At 46.9% G+C, this 20929-nt stretch overlaps 1 protein-coding gene across 11 annotated transcripts; it reads left to right on the forward strand.

Annotated features, from left to right (window-relative positions):
- Position 1: 1 nt before the first annotated feature.
- On the forward strand, positions 2-6233 carry Hnrnpdl (heterogeneous nuclear ribonucleoprotein D-like). Of its 11 annotated transcripts, none has more exons than XR_015636575.1 (10): positions 41-1130; positions 1846-2014; positions 2103-2264; positions 2613-2744; positions 2850-2964; positions 3196-3363; positions 3610-3701; positions 4066-4170; positions 4425-4472; positions 4819-5080. XR_015636575.1 is itself a non-coding variant. In NM_001401450.1 (8 exons), the coding sequence occupies exons 1-7, from the start codon at positions 688-690 to the stop codon at positions 3678-3680; spliced, it is 1260 nt and encodes a 419-aa protein (NP_001388379.1). In that variant the 5' UTR covers positions 2-687; the 3' UTR covers positions 3681-3701; positions 4066-6233. The 11 variants fall into 11 exon arrangements, 5 of the variants coding, with proteins under 5 accessions (NP_001388379.1, NP_001388378.1, NP_001388380.1 ...); XR_015636578.1 differs by having other exon boundaries at positions 940-1275; NR_174877.1 differs by lacking the exon at positions 4425-4472 and having other exon boundaries at positions 2-1130; positions 4819-6233.
- The last annotated feature ends 14696 nt before the right edge of the window (positions 6234-20929 follow it).

Below are 20929 nucleotides of genomic sequence, written 5' to 3' on the forward strand. Positions count from 1 at the left end.
AACAAAGAAGCGAATACCCGAGCCCGGAGCCCGGAACCCCGAGCGCGGGCGCCGGCCCTCCGCAGCCTGGTGGAGCCCGCGCAGGAGGCCCGGGGCGCGTGCAGACGGGAGTCCCTTGAGTGGCGCGCCCGGGACGTGAGTGCCCCTTGCCTTCCCCGGCACCTGACCCCTTCCCCGCCCACCGCGTGCGCTTTGGCACATCTTCAGTCATCCGAGCAGGCCCCGCCCTCCGCCGCGGCCTCGGCCAGCCCGGGAGAACGCACGGACCCGGCTGCGGAGATCCTGCAGCGGAGGCCCTCTGAGCCAACGCCGCCCACGCCAGAACGGAGGCGGTCATCGCGGACCCGCTTTTCTGCTCCGCTGATTCCAGCCGGCGCGAGGACAAAACACGCGTGCGCCGGGAGGGCGGGCGGGCGGGAGCGCTGCAGCTTCGGCGAGCGGCGCTAGGTGCACGCCACCCTTTGCTGGAGCAGCCGCCGCCGCAGCTCTGCACTGGGAGACTGAGGGCGCAGCAAGGGACTGAGTCGAACTGGACGCCGAACGCAAACGATTCTCAAGGCAAGAGGAACTGTGGCCCTGCGACAGCGCCGCTCGGGATTCCCTGCCCTTCGGTCCTGCTGCACTGATTTTCCCGTTATCTCAGCCCGGCCCTCTGGCGCGACCTTGCTCCTCACCCGGAGCCCCGCGATGGAGGTCCCGCCCCGGCTCTCCCATGTGCCGCCGCCATTGTTCCCCTCGGCTCCCGCTACTTTAGCCTCCCGCAGCCTTTCCCATTGGCGGCCGCGGGCTCCGCGGCAGCTCGCCCCTCTCCTCCCTTCGCTCGCTTCCAGCTCTTCCCGGCAGGGGGCGCGCCGGACCCAGCGCCACGTCACCGCCCAGCAGCCCTCCCGATTGGCGGGCGGGGCAGCTATAAAGGGAGGGCGCAGGCGGCGGCCGGATCTCTTCCGCCGCCATTTTAAATCTAGCTCCATACAACGCTCCGCCGCCGCTGCCCCCGGGACCCGGACTGCGCGCCAGCACCCCCTTGCCGACGGCTCCGCCACCATGGAGGACATGAATGAGTACAGCAACATAGAGGAGTTCGCAGAGGGATCCAAGATCAACGCGAGCAAGAACCAGCAGGATGACGGGTACCGCACGCTCCGCTCTTCCCCTCCCCCAGAGCCCCGCGCGCGCCCTTCGTCCCTCTGGAGCCGCGCGCGCTGCCCCCAGTCTTTCCCCGAGTCGATTCTCCGCGTGCCCGCTGGACCCCAGTAGCTTCCCCACTAGCGGAAAGTAAGATGGGGTGACTCGAGAGGCCCGCCGTGGGTGGGGGAAGGGAGGAGGGGGTTGGTGAAGGAGGGCGGCGCCTTCGGTGTCCCGAGTGCGCAGGCGCCGCGTGGGGCCGGGGGGGAGGGGCCGGGCTCTGTGCGCCACTTGGCTGAGTGGCTGCAGCTGCCGCCGCCTCTTCATTGTGTGTTGCCGCTCGGGCGACTTTTGCTGGGGAGGTTTGGGAAAGTTTTGGTTTGGGCACCAGTAGGCGACTGACACTAAAAGTTTTCTAGGTAGCAAGTTGGCTTTTAGGCTGTGGACGAAAGTCTACGTAAAGTTGTGGGGAGTTCGGTGTGGAAGTTGTGCTTTGCAACCCAAAGTAACCAGAGCAGGACAGCTACCTAGTCAGTCTAATGGCCTGTTTTAAGTTGTGTGTTTGCACAGTAGAAAGCAACATGTCAGTTGGTGTGAGCAGGTGATACCAAGGTTTTTGTGCGCTAATGTTAGTGTTTGCTTGAGCCTGGCGAGTAAGTTGCCCTGTCTGTATTTGTTCAATCTGTTAAGCCTGTTTTTCTTGAATAACTTTATTTCTAGTAAAATGTTTATTGGAGGCTTGAGCTGGGATACAAGCAAGAAAGATCTGACTGAATATTTGTCTCGGTTTGGGGAAGTTGTAGACTGCACAATTAAAACAGATCCAGTCACTGGAAGATCAAGAGGATTTGGATTTGTGCTTTTCAAAGATGCTGCTAGTGTGGATAAGGTAGGGCTGTGTTTCGATTTGTGTCTATTGTGTTGCTTGCAAATTGCTCCAGGCTTTTAAGTTCCTGTCACACTAACTTGTCTTCCAGGTTTTGGAACTGAAGGAACACAAACTGGATGGCAAATTGATAGACCCCAAAAGGGCCAAAGCTTTAAAGGGGAAAGAACCCCCTAAAAAGGTTTTTGTGGGTGGATTGAGTCCAGATACTTCAGAAGAACAAATTAAAGAATATTTTGGAGCCTTCGGAGAGGTGGGCCGTGTTTGTACTCGTGTGTCTGATTGTACTCATGTTTGGTCACGTGTGTAGGGTTCGTTAATATTTCACAGGATGGGGCTGAATTACTGCTGGGTGTCTTCACCTACTGTCTCTTACTGTCTGTGCTGTAGTGGAAAGCACGATCTAATCTTAGCCAAAGCCCCAGCAGGGGTAGAGTGTTTTACCAGTTGGTGGCCGCTGGGCTATGAGATGCTATAAAAGGACATAACACAACTTCTTAGAAAGTGGTGGTCGGCAGAGGGGTCTGTGTAAAGAGCCCGTGGCATTTTGAAGTCTTCATTAACTGGTGGGTTTGTTTGTTTGGACTGCACCTGATTTCAGATAGAAAACATTGAGCTGCCCATGGATACGAAGACTAATGAGAGAAGAGGATTCTGTTTTATCACATACACAGACGAAGAGCCAGTAAAGAAACTGTTAGAAAGCAGATACCATCAGATAGGCTCTGGGAAGGTAAATCACTTAACTACATTGAGAAGTGTGTGGAATCTATTTGAAGGGATAACTTGTTCTATGTTCAGAACTTAGAACATCGGCAACATCTCTGTTTATTTCTAGTGTGAAATCAAAGTTGCACAACCCAAAGAGGTGTACAGGCAGCAGCAGCAGCAACAGAAAGGTGGAAGAGGGGCTGCGGCTGGTGGAAGAGGTGGTGCTAGGGGACGCGGAAGAGGTGAGCCTTGCTCTGGGCCTGCTGAGATTTAAACTGAAGCAGTGAGCAGCTGGGTAGCTGACCCATAAGGGACACCCCAGACTGAAGTTGGGAGAGTCCCACCTGGTGGCCTGGCCTGCGGGGGGAGGGGGTTGAATAGGAGTAAACAGTGTAGGGGACAGGAGGGGGTCAGTTTGCGGTGGGATTGGGACAGTCCAAGTTGTTCCTAACCATCCTTGTGCATTGTTTCAGGTCAGGGCCAAAACTGGAACCAAGGATTTAATAACTATTATGATCAAGGATATGGAAATTATAATAGTGCCTATGGTGATGAGAGCTATAGTGGCTATGGCGGCTATGACTATACGGGGTATAACTATGGGAGCTATGGATATGGACAGGGATATACAGACTACAGCGGTAAGAGCACCTGCCTACCCGTTAAGTGCTTCCCACTCTGTCGTCCTGTGTGTGTGTGTGTGTGTGCGCGCGCGCGCGCGTGCGCGCATTTTCCTGTTGACATGTCCGCAGCTATTGCCTGTACCGACTATTGTGTTTTCATGTTTGTGCGGCATGCAGGGGTTCTTACGGGAAGATTTTTTTCTGTGTTTAGGAAAACAATTTTTTAGGAAACTTGGTTAGTAAAACTCGTCTCCTCTCCCATAGGTCAGCAGAGCACTTATGGCAAGGCATCCCGAGGGGGTGGCAATCACCAGAACAATTACCAGCCCTACTAAAGGAGGACGCTGGGAGAGCAGGTGTGTGAGGCTACAGGAAAACATTGGCAATGGCTAATTTAACTTAAAGATGAATAGACAAATGAACGATATGAGTAAACTATGTTGCGTAGTCCTTGCTAAATTGTTAATGTGTAATCGCTTTATAAGCCTGTTTTGCCTAAAGTGTCTATAGATCTTTAACTTTAAGGTTTTACCTCACCTTTTTTAGAATTACAGAAAAACTTAAGAGTTTTTCTGTTTGCTTTGTGTACCAGGAGGTGTAGAGGAATAATTAAACTTTTTTAGAACTATTAACAGGTAAAGTACTGAAATGGGTACAACTTAAGGAAAACCAGAATGTTGTCTTCTAACTCTGACATTATACCTTGTTTGTACCCGCCAGCGGGAACTTCATTGCAGGCCGTGTGTCACCCTGACCACGTCTATCTCTGGGGGTCGCACGTTGCGGGCAGAGCGCAAGGCATACACCAGAAAACGCTGTCCTGTGGTATGGTCTCTTCCAACTTCATGTACCAGCGTAAAGATTAAAGTGGAAAACCAGACTTTGGCTGCTTTTTTAATCTTTTTGGAGACTAAGTGTCTAAACTTAACTTAAATGGTTTTTTACAGGAGTTAAAGTACATAAATGCCTTTTTACAGCTTAATCATTTTGGTCTTCTGTTTAGTGTTGTATTTCAATTGTGGAGCCTCATTTTAAGTGTTCATTCTTTAAGATTTAATGCTTGCTTTTTCTTTTTATAGCTAATAGTGAAATCTACAAACCAAAACAAGAACTTTTAAATCTGGGATGTAAGTTAAAGATCATATGCACAAAGCAATTGGCTCTCACTATGTGTCCTAACTATGGCAGCTGCCGGGAATTCATTGGTAGCACTCCAGTTGGCTCACCTGATGCTTCTGGTTGGCCCTCACCTGTTAGACTCATAACAGGGAAGATTGCATTCCCATGTTCTAAGTTGAATCCGTTCAGTGTCGTTGGAACTCCAGCGAGTTTCAATCCCCAAACTGTGCTTTGCTGGTCACTATGCATGTGATCTTTAATTGAAGTGAGGACTTAAAGCAGTTCATGAAAGTGGACCTTTTACAAGCTTGTGGGGACCGCACACATCTAATGGGTGTTTTGTTTTTGTTTTAGGAGGTGTAAAGAAACCATCTTACAGGACGACATTGAAGGTTGCTTGATCTTCTGTTGACCTAAGATGATTATTTTGTAAAGACTTTGTAGTGTACATGACACAATTGTGTCCCACTGTACATAGCTGCCAATTAGTTCCTTTGTTAATCTGTCCTTTGTTCCTTCCCTGTGTTATGACTCAATGTGGATTTGTGTTTATACAAATTTTTATTTGTGTGACTTCATGTTCAACCTCAAATAAATGCTTCCTTATGTGATTGTTTTTCTGCGTCAGGTACTGCATAGTTCTGTGGAAATGTAATTTTATAAAGAAGCAATAACTTAAGGCGCAGCTTGTTTTGTAGGGGGTATTGGTCCACAGAAGAGACTGCTCATGGTATCTCCTTGTCTCTGGTTTCTGTGGGTGTTATTCTGTACTTAAAGTCTAATGCTTTTTCTCTGTTGATTCCTTCCACACCTTTGGAATAATGTTTCCCCCTGGGTATCTGGAGACTGACACTAGTCTGTTTTGATTGGTGACACGTGGTGTGCTTTTGGATTATGGTTCTAAGGGAAGCACCTTGCTGGGCTAGGCTGTACCTCACTGGCAAGTATTCTTTGCCGGAGCACAAATGATGCCCTTGTTTCTGTCCCTCACTGTTGAAATGAACCTGTTGGCTACCACAAAGCTTGTCAGTTGACTACCTTTGCTCTATGCCTATCTGACAAACCATGTGTAATTCACAGATGACTTTAAAGAGCTGGTGGTTTGTCTGTTAGATCAGAGGTAAATGCAGAGGAAGAACGCTGTCCAACTGGTGCCCAGATCATCAGTTTCATCTGGGATTAGCCACTAAGTGGGTGCAGTGGGGTGAGTTTGTCCCACCACAGTACCTGAGCTAAACAGAACAGTTTGATATTGAGGCGGGGTGGGGGGGGCGAGTTGTGGAAAGTTACATGGTGTGTATCTTGTGGTGCATTTAAAACTTTAAGGATTTAACAGTAATACAGGCTTTGGGTTTTTTCGGGAAATGTTGGGCTTAGAGGTCTCCACGGTTCCACAAAAGCTTCTGGGTTTGGGGGGTATGTTTAGAGTGCCTGGTCTTAGACCAGTGTAAGCTTTTTATACTGATACCTTTTTTTAAATGCCTACGACTTTGTTCCATGATATTTGTACTTGCTAGCAAGGCTGTCAAGTTACCATGCCTTGGCCTGATTTTCCTCTGGCCTGGTACCAGTGTTGGCCATTAAAAAAGAACTGTTTGTTTCAACTTGCAGCCAGAAAGTAGAAGGGAGATCATTTCACATTGTTAGTAGGTACAGTATCCAGAGAAAGATACCTGTGAGTTCAAGCTTACAATTAGGTGACAAGTTGACATTGAGATTGTCATTTCCCCTGATCAAAATGAATAAAGTCTTTTTAAAATAAAACCTAAGTTAAGTGTTGATATGTACGACTTTTAAGAAAATACGAACATCATCTGAGAATTGAAGGTGAGAGTCCACTTGGTCGTTGAGGCTCCTTGAACTTTGGCGATTTCTTTAGTGTTGAGCCCACAGAAGCATGAATTTGCCAAGGTTGAGTAGTTTGGCCATTGCTTTGATGTTTGTGTCAGCGTTGGTTTCTAAACGGTTCAGAGCAGACTGGTTTATTTTGACAATATCTTGGTTACTTTTAGAAGATGAGGCTCATGGCATTGTTGGGCTACTGACATGAGTTACCAGAACCTCTGGCGTGTTTTGTTGATTGCTGACAGGGAACCTTTAAGAATACAGATACAGCACATTTCAAGTCATAACCAGGACTTGTTTTCATCATGAACCAATGGACATTCAGTTTAAAAGGATACCTCAAGAGCTGTATCGATAATTTCACATTCCAAGACAAGCTGGGTTGGGCAGGTGGAATCAGGAATTCATTCACTACCTCCCCATCCTAGCTGTATTGATAGACTGAAGTTCAGTTGAGAGATCTGGTCTGAATAAGCAGAGATGGACAGGCTGGTAAGATGGCTGCCAAAGAAGCCACCCATCCCTGAACTGAACCTCGGGAAGATAGAAGAGCTGACTCCACACCTGTTGTGCTCCATGCATGCGAGAGAGCAATCAAGGAGATAACTGACAACAGTTTCACCCCACAACACAAGTGCACAGTCACCACTCAGGTGACAACACAAGATAGCTGCGTGTACATAACCATATGGATTCACCAGTGTCAAGCAGTATTAACAAGGGTTATTCTGAAAATCCATCTTGGACCTTGGCCTCCTGGCTGTCACCTACAACCTTGACTGAGAACAATGCAACCTCTCTTGGCCTTTTGCAACCATCTGAAGATCCTATAAAAATCGGACCACCTCGAATTGGTTGGATTTTTTATCTTCAAAAATAGGATTTTAGTATTTGGTTTTATAAAAAGGATACACCATGTCTTCTCACTGAGAACTAAAGTGTGGTCTGGGATTTAGAGGAATGCTGAACAAGAAGACTTGTGCTACAGAAATGAGAATTCAGTCTGGCTTTCCATTAGGACTCATTTAGAGTGGTTGAAAAGGGCTGGCTGTCAAGTGGTATGACAGCTCTGCAAAGCACATTCAGTATGCCACTTCAGATAAAATGTATGAAGGAGTTTGGTTTCTCAAGACCAACCAATAAACACCTAGAAATTGAGGACCTGGGAAATGGCTCAGTGGTTAAGAGCAAGTGCTCTTGCACAGGACCCAAGTTCAGCCTGTAACTACTCCAGAAGTTCCAATGACTCTGGCCTTCTTGGGGGCAACATACAAGTGCACACACTCAGGAGAGCAGGTGTTTGTGCTAGTGAACATGATTTATTGAGGGAATAATGGTAGCCCTGCCAACAGTCCTTGTCAAAGTTCACGCCATGATTTTCAAGTCAGGGCAGTTACTGGTTCATAAGCACTACCTAGTTACGTTTTTTGGAATCTTCACAAATATGTGTGGCCTAGGTCTCCGGATGAAGTATTTGCTGCTTGAGAACTATTGGGTATTGAGACTGGTCAGTGTTAACACTCCTGACTAGGATCCCTTGAATGGTTACAGTGGATCTTTATCTCTGGTAGAATATCCAGGATGAGGGTCTAGCCTTGGCTACTGACTGTGACTGTCCTTGGACTATGAGATACATAGGTTGTGTGTGCAGATTCATACCAAAAAAAAAAAAAAAAAAACTTTAAATGTTTGTTTTGCCTGGATGTGTATCTGTGCACTACTTGTGTTTGGTGCTCATGGTGGCCAAAAGAGGGTGTCAGAGAGCCCCTGGGATTAAAGTTACAAGCAGTTGTAAGCCTCCCTGTGGGACCAGGGAACTGAACCCAGGTCCTCTGCAGTAACACGTGCCCTTAGCCTCCTCAGTTATCTCCATAACCCCAAATTTTTGAGACATCAGGGTCAAACCCAAACTAACCTTGAACTTCCAGTCCCTGGTTCAGCCTCTTGACTGCTTACTAAAGGTTATGGTTTCGGTGGTGGTGGTTTTATGTTGTGTTGGTTGGTTGGTTGGTGGTTGGTTGGTTGGTGGTTGGTTGGTGGTTGGTTGGTTGGTTGGTGGTTGGTTGGTTGGTTGGTGGTTGGTTGGTTGGTTGGTGGTTGGTTGGTTGGTTGGTGGTTGGTTGGTGGTTGGTTGGTTGGTGGTTGGTTGGTTGGTTGGTTGGTGGTTGGTTGGTGGTTGGTTGGTTGGTTGGTTGGTTGGTGGTTGGTTGGTTGGTTGGTTGGTGGTTGGTTGGTTGGTTGGTTGGTGGTTGGTTGGTTGGTGGTTGGTTGGTGGTTGGTTGGTTGGTTGGTGGTTGGTTGGTTGGTTGGTGGTTGGTTGGTTGGTGGTTGGTTGGTTGGTGGTTGGTTGGTTGGTTGGTTGGTTGGTTGGTGGTTGGTTGGTGGTTGGTTGGTTGGTTGGTGGTTGGTTGGTTGGTTGGTTGGTTGGTGGTTGGTTGGTGGTTGGTTGGTGGTTGGTTGGTTGGTTGGTTGGTGGTTGGTTGGTTGGTTGGTGGTTGGTTGGTGGTTGGTTGGTTGGTGGTTGGTGGTTGGTTGGTTGGTGGTTGGTTTGTTGGTTGGTTGGTTGGTTGGTGGTTGGTTGGTTGGGGTTTTTTTTTAATAAACTTAGTGAAGGAAGTTTGAGTGGTTTCCAAATTTTTCATCACCAGAACACTTTTCCCGTACATTGGAATTTGTTGAGTCCAATTTCCCCATGTAGCTTGTGATGAGTTTGAGTCCCTCCTGCCTCAGGCTCTCCTTAATGCTGATTTACAGCTATTCAAGACACTTGGCTGACTTTTTAAAAATAGTATGTGTGTGTGTGCACATGTGCGTGTCACTTTAATGGGGCTGACATAACTGTGAGGCCGTGGGCATCATGCCAAATAAATAATGTTTTCATCACACTGCAGATATTTCTATGATTTCTGCCACACTAAAATACTGAAAATGAGCCCAAGAAATTTCATTCTTAGGACAGAGAAAGGGGATGCTCAGGAAAGCATCACTGGCGCTCTGGAGGAGGAAGAACTTTAAAACACTAGATGTTGTGTATATTTATGCAGTTTTAATTAGATGGCTTTGGAAATACAGCCCCCCCCCTCAAATTTTGTCTAATGTACATTTCTTTTCAGTAGTTATAAATGTATTCACACTAAAGTCTTAGAGTCCATCAAAAGTGTGATCCTTCTGGCACAGTTCTTTCCTTGCTTAATTAATTTTAAAAATTTTGTTAAAGTTATTTAATTGCTATTTGCCTGGTGTTTCAGGGCACCCGCATCAGCAAATGGGTTTTTTTTTCCCCCTCTTATTCAAGACTGATAAATTCAAATGATTCAGATTGTTCCGTCCATGGTTAAGAGCACTGGCGGCTCTTCCAGAGGACCAGAGTTCGAATCCCAGTATCCATGCAGTAACTCACAATCACCTGAGACTCTAGATCCAGAGGATTCAGTGCTCTATCTGACCTCTGAAGACACTGCATGCACCTGTTGCATAGACGTGCGTGCAGCCAAATCACCCACAGACACAAAGTAAAAATAAATCTCCAGGTTTTGAGAACATGTAGTGTATTTGGAGAGAAGCCAAGTGTAGTTACAGCTGCTCACGGCTGTGGGTTTCTCCATTTCCCGGGAGTCTGAGACTTCTGTCTTTCCCAGGCACAGCAGTCACACTCACAAGCCTTCCACTCTCACACACATAAAAGTTAGCTCAGCTTGGTGGCGCACAACTGTAATTCCAGCACTCAGGAGGCATCGGTGGGTGGATCTCTATGAATGCAAGGCCAACCTGAGCTATATATGGAGTACCAGGCCATGCCCAGCTACATAGGCCCTGTCTCAATATAAATAAAAATAAAACTTAAAATTCAAATGATTCATTCCACTTCCAATTCTCTGCTAGAGATGGGACTATTGGGGGTTTTTTGTTTATTTTGGTTTGGTTTTTGTTGTTTTGTTTTTGACTTGGTTTTTCTCTGTGTCTGGCTGTCCTGGAAGTCACTCTGCAGACCAGGCTGGCCTCTGCCTCCTGAGTGCTGGCACTAAAGTCCTGTCCTACCACCGCCCAGTCAGGATTATTGTTTTAATATGCTGGGCCTCCGAAAAGGATTGCTTTCTCTTTTTTTTTAGAATTATTTGTTGTATATATAGGAGTACACTGTCGCTGTCTTCAGACACACCAGAAGAGGACATCAGATCCCATTACAGATGGTTGTGAGCCACCATGTGGTTGTTGGGAATTGAACTCGGGACCTCTGGAAGAGCAGTCAGTGCTCTTAACCACTGAGCCATCTCTGCAGCCCCAAAAAGGATTTCATGACAGATTTTTCCAGCAATATCACTACTCATCCTTCTGGCTAAGATCGCGTGTAGATTTTTCAAATGGCACTCAGCCAACATGGGATTAGCAGGCTAGAGTTTTTAAATGTTTATGTTACTAGTTTTGAGGGCGTGTTATGTGTGTGTTTGTGAAAACCAGGAGTTAATTTCTGCTCCAGCTTTTACACTGGTGCTGAAGACCTAAGCCTGGCCCTCAGAACCTCACTGATTGGTAGGGGTCTGCAGACTCCAGGGTACTTCTTTAAAATTACCTAAATCTCTTCTTCTTCTCTAAGACATAAATATTCCCTTGATAAAATCATCCTTTGCCTCAAGGTAAACAAAGAGAAAGCTGTTGACGGCAACCAAATAGACATAACCAGAAAATATAGTCCTTACTGAGGATTTCTGGAAAGTCTGCGAGCTGGTCATGTAACTTAATAAGAACAAGGGTCTGAACTTGAGACGTTGGTAAGGGGATTGCCTGGCATAGATGAAGCCCTGGTTCAATTCCCGAAATCCCATAAATAGTGTGGTGGTGCATAGCTGTCATTCAGTACTCCGGGAAGGTGAAGTAGGAGACCAGAAGCTCCAGGTCCACCTGAGTTATATAGAGTGTGAGGCCAGTGTGGGATACACAGGCTCTCTATAATGAGAGCCATGTACACTGACAGTTTAACTGTCTATTGCCACAAGTTGACCTTTCCTCAAAAGTCCTCAGAAGCAGCCCAGAATTCACTCCTAGTTTTGTTTAGAATATACATATTCACATTCAAATACATTAGAATTGTTCAATATATGAAGAGTATATACATAGGTGTGCACACATACATGTCTTATCATTAGATATTTCAAATTTTCAAGAGGATATACATGATTCTGCTTCTAGAACCCTTTTTGTAAACAGAATGAGATATTAAAAACAAAAATCTGAAAGCACCAGAGATCTAATGGGATATTGGGACTTACTCTACACGGGCGCACTCCTGTTAGGCAAAAAAAAAGGAAGTAGCGAACCAAAGCCTCAGCGTTTCCTCTGCCAAAGAAGTCAGTTCCCAGGATGTGCGTGCAGAAGGCAGAAGACTCAGACATGGTAGAACATGGCCTCTCGCTCTGGATACGGAGTCCTTGTTCCGATCGGAAACCATCCTCCGCGGCTTTTCCCTTGGCATTCTTGTCTCCCCAACTCCCAGTAGAATGACCGGTTAAGTTCTAGAGCTTTTCTTGTCCAAAGTTCTAAATGCTTGGACATTCCTTCTGTAAAGGACTGCGTTCCGAAGGCCCACGGGCCACGTGGTCAGTTTTGTTCCAGGTTATTCCATTCTGTGTGTTTCACTGTTCTCGGTGCTGTGCCAAAGCACCTGTGAAAGCAAGAATTGGTTTCCTTAAAGAAGGAAATGAGCAGTGTTAAGAGCACTGGCCACTGCTCTGGAGTATCTGAGTTTGGTTCCCAGAACCCACAATGGTGGCTCGCAAGCGTCGTTCCGGTTGCAGAGGATCTAACGCCGTCTCCTGGCCTCTGTGAGCACTACAAACACATGTGCACAGACAGATGCAGATACATACTCATGCGCATTTTTTTTTTTTTATTTTGAGATAGGGTCTATGTAGCTCTGGTTGTCCTGATACTCTCTGTGTAGACAAGGCTGGTCTCAAATTCACAGAGATCCTCCTGCCTCTCTGCCTTCGGAGTGCTGGGAAAAAAGTATGCACCACTAACAAAAAGAAAAAAAAAGGAAGGAAAGGAAGAAAGAAACAAAGAAAGAAACAAAGGAACAAAGAAAGGAAAGGAAAAAGAAGACACGTGGCACGGAAGTCACAGCAGAGGGACAGTCTCTCAGTTTCCTTTCTCCTCCTTAGCCCAGGATTCCAGGCCATGCAGGAGCCTCCTACATTTTAGGTAGCCTTCACTCTGGAAGCTAAGCCTTTCTAGAAACAGCCTTACAACACACTCACAAATGTGTTTCCATGGTCATTTGAAATCCAGTATTGGGGTTGGGGATTTAGCTCAGTGGTAGAGCGTTTGCCTAGCAAGCGCAAGGCCCTGGGTTCGGTCCCCAGCTCCGAAAAAAAAAAAAAAAAAAAAAAAGGAAAAAGAAATCCAGTATGGCTGACAGTCAGTGTTACCACATAAAACATCTGGTGCATAGCGAGGGTTGCTGCACTTGAATCCAGTCTGAACGTGTTTTCTGAAAGAATTCCTATACCGGAAACTTGGGCCTCGGTGTTCGACCTGGAGGGCAGGGGACCTGTAGAGGCTGAGGCTTCTGCTGCAAGTGTCTCTTCACCCACTGGCCTCTCCAGCCCTTCGTTGTGATAGTGTGTGTGCATCACGTATGTGTTCTGGGAAAGGAGAGTTTACATTTTGCAGTCTGACTGAGAAACAGTGCATCAGACTATATGGAGAGGGAAGACTCTTCTTCCCAGACTTCTTTACATCAAAAGGCAGATGTGTGATTCCAGCTCTATCAAAAATCTCTCAGACCAGACCTTGAGCGAGCAGCTGTGAGAGAAAGAAAGAGGAGTGCTGTGGAATCAGTGCTGGGACAGGTAGCTGGTATGGTGACTGCCACTGTTCAGAGAGCTCAGGGGCTTTAATAAGGACGCCCAGTATTTAGCCTTGATGGTGTCAATGCTGACACAATGTTACCTTTGCGTACCAAAACAGCAGCCACAGTGGACTGCAGTCTTAGTCAGGGCTTCTATTCCTGCACAAACATCATGACCAAGAAGCAAATTGGGGAGGAAAGGGTTTATTCAGCTTACAATTCCACATTGCTGTTCATCACCAAAGGAAGTCAGGACTGGAACTCAAGCAGGTCAGGGAGTAGAAGCTGATGCAGAGGCCATGGAGGGGTGCTGCTTACTGGCTTGCTTCCCCTGGCTTGCTCAGCTTGCTTTCTTATAGAACCCAGGACTACCAGCCCAGGGATGGCACCACCACAATGAGCTGGGTCCTCCCACCTTGATCACTAGCTGAGAAAATGCCTTACAGCTGGGTCTCATGGAGGCATTTCCTCAAGGGAGGCTCCTTTCTCTGTGGTAACTCCAGCTGGTGGGAAGTTGACACACAAAACCAGACAGTACAACTGGCCCCTTGTCAATTTGACACACAAACACATCACTATTAAGCCTCAACTCTTTCTTTCTTTTTTATTCATCCCCAAGAACTAAAATAACTGTAAAAGTCCCACCATCTTTACAAATTATTACATCTTAAAGTTTCAATCCCTTTAAAATATCCAGATCTCTTTTAAAATTCAAAGTCTCTTAACTGTTGGCTCCACTAAAATACTTTCTTACGTCAAGAGGGAAAAATATCAAGGCAACCATATGAAAAGCAAAGTCAAACTCTAACCACCCAATGTCTAGGATCCACTCCTGATCTTCTGGGCTTCTCTAAGGGCTTGGGTCACTTCTCCAGCTCTGCCCTTTGTGGCCCACACCTTGTCTTCTAGGCTGCAGCTGCCTGTTCTCCAGTGCTGTTGCTGATATTCTTGGTGGTCATCTCATGGCACTGGCATCTCCAAAACTCTGCTGTCTTCCGCTGCAACCGGACTGCACTTTCACAAACAGCCTCTCACAGGCTCTCTTCATGGTGCTAAGCCTCCACGTCTCTGCATGACCCCTTCAGGCCTGGGCCTTCAACTGCCACTGAGGCTGCACCTTCACCAATGGCCACTCCCGACCTCTCACAGTGCCAAGCATCTGCAGCTATGCCCTTCATGTTTCAAAACCAGTGCCACCTGGTGTCTCTCAACATAACCGAGTCTGGCTCCCAACACAAGGTACAACCGTGGCTGCCTCTGGAACACAGCTTCTCTGTGCTCTCAGGAAACACTTCCCAGAGGATTTCACCTCAGCGATGCTGATCTCTTCTTTCTCAGTGTTAGTTACTTCGCTCCAGCTGAGCAGCATCAGTCATCCCAGGAACGCAAAGGTTTCCCTTCAGTAGTTCTGGCATCTTGTTCATCACAGCTGGTCCTCCAGCCCCAGCCAACCAAAACCACAGAATCTTCACAGTCAAAACAGCAACGGCCCTGAGAAGAAAGACTCTTTAATCTTCCCTCTGAAATTTCACAAGCCAGGCCTCCATCTTCTGCACTGTTCTCAACATTATCTTCCGAGCTCCTACACAACATCCCACACAGCTCTTAACATCCCAATGGCTCTTCTAGCCCAAAGTTCCAAAGTCCTTCCACAGTCCTCCCCAAAACACGGTCAGGTTGTCCCAGGCATACCCCATTATGCTGGTACCCATTTCTGTCCTAGGGTTTTACTGCTGTGAACAGACACAACTCTTTTTTTTTTTTTTTTTTTTTTTAGATTTATTTCATGTATATAAGTACACTGTCACTCTCTTCAGACATACCAGAAGAGGGCATCAGATTCCATTACAGATGGTTGTGAGCCACCATGTGGTTGCTGGGAATTGAACTCAGGACCTCTGGAAGAACAGTCAGTGCTCTTAACCGCTGAGCCATCTCCCCAGCCCCCCAGACACAACTCTTATAAGGACAACATGTAATTGGGGCTGGCTTACAGGTTCGGAGGGTCAGCCCATTATCATTAAGGGGAGAACATGGCAGCATCCAGGCAGGCCTGGTGCAGGAGGAGCTGAGAGGTCTACATCTTCATCCGAAGGCTGTTAGCAGAAGACTGACTTCCAGGAAACTAGGATGAGGGTCTTATAGCCCACACCCACAGTGACAACCCTACTCCAATAGTGCCACACATTCTAATAGTGCCACTCCCTGAACCGAGCATATACAAACCATCACAACTGGCATCTATGTGGAGCCAGTATAGTTTCTGCATAAGAGTGACCGGATATGGTTTCCTAACCTGTTTTGGAAGTGTGGAATACCAAAATAGTCCATGCTTTCCTCTCCCTCTCCCTCTCCCCCTCTCCTTCCTCTGACTCCCCTCCCCTCTCTCCCTCCCTCTGCCTCCCTTCCTCCTTCCTCCCTGTCCCTCTCCTCTTGAAATAAGCTTGCTCTTTAATGGAAACGGAGAGTCCTGTCTAGGATGGAGTGATTTGAGGGCGTCGGGAGCAAAGCCCTTCGTGTGCTAAGTTGGCTCAGGCCTCCTGGTCCTGGCCCTGGCCCTGGCCTTCTCAGGTGGCAGTCCTGCAGCTGTGAAAGCCTGCAGTGCCCAGAGCACAGCAGCAAGAAGGTCGGCAGTGCCCATAGGCCTCCTCCAAACCCAGAGAGCCAGGGATCATGGTTGCCTGTGAAGTCTAAAAGCACCTGCCCCTCAACAATTTGTCTGCGGCTGCTCCTCAAACCTCAGTGTAACCAAGGGTGGCTCTGAACTCCTTCTGCCTCCACCTTCTAAGGGTTGGGCTTACAGATCTGTGCCGCCCCACCCAGTTTGTGCTGTGCTGGGGACCGAACACTGCTAAGAATGCTTCCTTCTAATCCAGCCGAGTCCTGGCCCTGCCTAGTCACTATGACAGGGGTACTCGATGCTTTCAGACCCAGTCGCATTCGTGGCCACCTTGTGAAATTCATTCTTAATGCCAATAGATAAATAACGGGGGGGATGAAGGGTGGAAATGTAATAAACACATACGTTAAAAGCATTTCTGGGGCTGGACTGACTGTTTTGTGGTTAAGGGCACACGAGGACCCACGTGCGGTTCCCACACCCTCGTTAGGGAATGCGCATCCTAACTCCAGCTCTAACGATTCCAGGACCAGAGTCCTGGACTCATACAGCAATTAAAAAATCAAAATAAATCTTTTTTTTAAAAGTGTTTTTATGAGAGCAGGAATATGGATCCAAAAGTTGACTCCACACAATCGGGGAGGACAAGGACAGAAAACCCCCAAACCAGGAGTTTTCAGAAGCCCGACAAGTATGGCCTTACAGTGTGAAAAACATTTGCCTTTTTCAAAATTTGATTTTATTTCAGCGGGAAACATGAGCCTTGCGACACTTTTACCTTAGACTGTTCGGGTCTCCCTTCCTGAGCTTTACAGAAGCCTGGAGACTCGCCAGCATCTCAGTACAGAGGCGTGCAAAGCAGGCAGGCACCTAGGAACCCCCGGAAGTCTCCTCAGCACCCCTTCTCTTGGTCTTCATTTCACCCGACTCAGTTTGCTCTTTACAAGTACAAGCCCTGAGGTCATCTCTCTCTCTCTCTCTCTCTCACACACACACACACACACACATACACACACACACACACACACACACACACACACACACACAGGGTGCAGGAGAGAGAGAGAGAGGCAGTAAAAATGTTAAAAATTATAATTATTTTATAAAGTTGAATTAATTATAGGCTGTCAAAAATAAAGACTAAATGAACTGGTGAGGGCTTTTAGAGGCTTTAATAGAGGCCTGGAACCCTAGAAGGTCACACGGGTATGGGGAGTCTTATACGAGTCCAGAAAATACCAGAGAGCACTAAGGGCTCGCCGGGTCTTTCTTTGAGCTAGAGAGACTATGTATCCATTTCTTTCCGGCTGAAACATTCCCTCCTGGGACCTTGACTCAGGAAGTAAACAAACTTGTGCACGAGGCCCTCCTCCAGGGCTGTACACTAAGCCAGTGCTGGCGTTTGGAGATTTTGGCCAGGTGAACTAGAACCTCTCCAACCGGCTGAGCTGCCTGCAGGTCTTGCCCAGAGCCCCGCTGTTCCCACTGGTGATAAATACTCACTGTAGGGTAGGTGTTCCAGTGACTCAGCTGCTCCTGGCTCGTTCCTGTTCCCATAAGTAACCCCTCACCCACACGCTGTAAATAAGCCCAAGACCTCGCTAGTTCACCTAGTTGGATTTTGACCGATTCCTGGTTACCTATGTAGGGTGCCCAGGCAGAGCAAAGGATGCCCATCTCAGCATTGGGAGATAGAGGCTGGTGGGCCTCTGTGAGTTAGGGGCCAGCACGGACTACACCAAGAGTTCCAGATCAGTCAGGTCCACATAGAGAAATCTTGTCTCAAAAGGAGAAAAGGGGGGCAAAATCCTGTTTAGAGTGAATAGACCCGTGGCTCTCACCCTTCCTAATGCTACAATCCTTTAAAGACAGCTCCTCATGTTGTGATAACTTCCCAACTATAAAATTATTTTATAAAGTTTAATTAATTATAGGCTGTCAAAAATAAAGACTAAATGAACTGGTGAGGGCTTTTAGAAGCTTTAATAGAGGCCTGGAACCTTAGAAGGTCACACTGGTATGGGGAGCCTGATACGGGTCCAGAAAATACCAGAGAGCACTAAGGGCTCGCCGGATCTTTCTTTGAGCTAGAGAGACTGTGTATCCATTTCTTTCCGGCTGAAACATTCCCTCCTGGGACCTTGACTCAGGAAGTAAACAAACTTGTGCACGAGTTGTGTCGCTACTCCTCAACTGTAATTTTGCTACTGTTGTGAGTCATAACCTAAATATCTGATACGCAGGGTATCTTATGTGTAGCCCCCCAAAGGGATCACAGCCCACAAGTTCAGATCTCTAGAATAGGCATTTGTGTCCCATCTCTCCTGGCAAAGCCACACGCTACACAAGTAAAAAGAGCCCAGGCAGAGCTGTAAACAGTGTCAAAGGCATTGTGACACTTTCGGTATCAACTGTCCCCACAGACTGATCTGTCCTCAGTTGGTGGCATTATCTCAGAGGTGATAAAAACTTCAGGAGGCCTAGATGGAAGAAGTGCCGTACTGGAGACTTGGGTTGAAGGTGTGTGTGTGTGTGTGTGTGTGTGTGTGTGTGTGTGTGTGTACATATACACATGTGTGTACGTGTGTGTGGAGACCAAAGGACAGCTTTTGCTATGGTTCTTCCTTTCTTAAAAAGGTTTATTTATTATATATAAGTACATTGTAGCTGTCTTCAGACACACCAGAAGAGGGCATCAGAACCCATTACAGATGGTTGTGAGCCACCATGTGGTTGCTGGAATTTGAACTCAGGACCTCTGGAAGAGCAGTCAGTGCTCTTAACCACTGAGCCATCTCTCCACCCCATCTATCTTGTTCTTTAAGGAAGGCAGGGTCTCTCGCTGGCCTGGTGCCTGCTGACAAGGCTGACTGGCCAGTGAGCCTGAAGCATCCACCCGTCTCCCCTTCACCAGTGCTGGGATATTATGGGCCCACTTCATTATGTCCAGCTTCTCACACGGATCCTGAGAGTCAAACTCGGGTCTCCATGTGCACACGGCATACACACTGTCCACGGAACATTTCCTGAGCCCAACTACTGTATTCTTAGTGTCATATTTGTAGAGGAACTTTAATCTAGCACATGATGACTGGTCTGGCAAGGGATCACATAGGATCCTGCTGGAATACAGACATGCCCTTGTTAGTACAGGCCTTTAATCCCAAACAATGACATTTAATTGAGGGGCAGACAAAGTGACAAATCAGAGAAAGATTTGACTGAATGAGTCAGAGATAGGATCTGCCCAACTCTCATGAGTACAGACAGAAAAGAGGGGCCACTTAAAAAGTTGTGTGTGTGTGTGTGTGTGTGAGAGAGAGAGAGAGAGAGAGAGAGAGAGAGAGAGAGAGAGAGAGAGAAGAATTCAGTAGAAGAAAATTCAGTATGGTTCCCTTCGGTTCCATTCAGTTCAGTTTGGTTCAGGTTGGTTCAGTTCAGTTCAGGGATTTCAGAGGCTGCCTTTCCAAGCAGAGCAATTCAGTCAGAAGCTGAGAGAAGCCAGTTTGAATCAGCTTGAAGAGGAGTTGGAGCCAGAAGAGCTGAGTTGAATCAGCCAGCCAGAGTTCAGAAAGAGCTGAATTCGTCAGTAAGTCTTGAAGATTGAAACATTCTGGGCCTAGGTTGTCAAATAGAAATGCTCTGAGCTCGCTCGGTCCAAGCCATGTATCCTCATGGCTTGAGTCAGCTCTCATCTCTCTCACCTCATCTGAGGAAATAAAAGCAACGTTTACATTCACACATATTACTTGTATATAGGGGCATGTAAATTGGTTAGAAGGTATTAGTTTCCTTATTAACATTTCCCTTTTGTTTTTCACTATGTTTTAGATTTATTTTATGTTATTGTATACATGTTTTGCATACATGTATGTGTATGTCTGTTTCCAGAGGAAGTCAGTGAAGTGTGTTGGTTTCCTGGGACTAGAGTAAAGGTGATTAGGTGCCACACCCACTCCAGTGGAGTCTGTGTGACATGAAACTCTTGTGTTTCGTTTTTATCCAGAGCAGAGGCCTGTGCCTGGAATGGCTTGGCCTCCTGGAGGTCCCTGGCCGTCTCCCTACAAAAAGATGATGACTGGGGTCTATGCTTGCGGTAGAGGTGCCGTCTGTGTTCTAGCGTTGGTGATCTTAGCAACTTTAACCCTGTCAACAATATCTGATTTTAAGAATATGGCAGTGTGGGAAGATGATCATATATCTTTAGATGTCTCAGGAGCTGAAAGTTCAGACGGAAACGTCTCACACCATCGTGATCCTGATAAACTCAACGGCTGCGATGAATTCAACTGCTGCACCCACTAGTTCCCAGCAAATAGGAGAGAAATTAATTGCAGCTACTAAGAACATGACTGTTCCAGAAGTCTTTTCCCCCTTTTTGGGAAAGTTTTGTTTAGCATGATTCAGAATAGTAGTGACTCTTTTAGAAAGATCATGGATAAGTTCCAACGAGCTGAGCAAACTTATCAAGAGTTAAGAAGGAAAAGAGAAACTAACATTGAGGAAGAAATGAAAGAAATTATAGAACGGTTACAAAAGTTTCCTTGTTATTCTGAGGGGCCATAAAGATAGAGTTTAAACTTTATTAAAACAAAGGTAAATGTTGAATGCATACTTGGTGCCCACAAGTCTGGCAGTATAACTGCAGTTTTCTAAACTATTGTTTGCAGTTGAGAACTGTTTCCTAGACTGTATGTTCAGCTTCCCTCCTTGCAAGGGACATTGGTGGGGTAATGAATAGAGCTGGATGATTGCCAATTATCATGTACCTGCTCTAACTGCTTAAATCTGTGCCAAGAAGTAAAGCTTTCTGCAGCAGCACACACCTCGAGTTTGTGTCTGTCTGTCACACCGAATCCATTCTCTACCTGAAATCCAAGCCTTGGTCCCTCTGCTGTACATTCCCCTGGGTGGTCTGTGGCAATTGGGGCCACCCACCACGTGGGTGCTGCAAACTGATCCCCAATATTCTTCAAATAAGTGCTCTTAAGCACTCAGCCATCTCTCTCACCCCTCAGCCATCTCTCTCACCCTCAGCTATCTCTCTCACCCTCAGCCATCTCTCTCACCCTCAGCCATCTCTCACCCCTCAGCCATCTCTCTCACCCTCAGCCATCTCTCTCACCCTCAGTCATCTCTCTCACCCTCAGCCA

This window comes from Rattus norvegicus, chromosome 14 (assembly GCF_021556685.1).
Source record: "Rattus norvegicus strain SHRSP/BbbUtx chromosome 14, alternate assembly SHRSP_T2T, whole genome shotgun sequence".
Taxonomy (NCBI): Eukaryota; Metazoa; Chordata; class Mammalia; order Rodentia; family Muridae; genus Rattus; species Rattus norvegicus.

Excerpts from the sequence above, each read along its gene's own strand:
- Hnrnpdl (NM_001401451.1), top strand. The coding sequence starts at position 688 with ATGGAGGTCCCGCCCCGGCTCTCCCATGTGCCGCCGCCATTGTTCCCC. Across the intron at positions 2,745-2,849 it reads ATCAGATAGGCTCTGGGAAG|TGTGAAATCAAAGTTGCACA; the intron begins GTAAATCACTTA and ends GTTTATTTCTAG. Across the intron at positions 3,364-3,609 it reads GGGATATACAGACTACAGCG|GTCAGCAGAGCACTTATGGC; the intron begins GTAAGAGCACCT and ends CCTCTCCCATAG.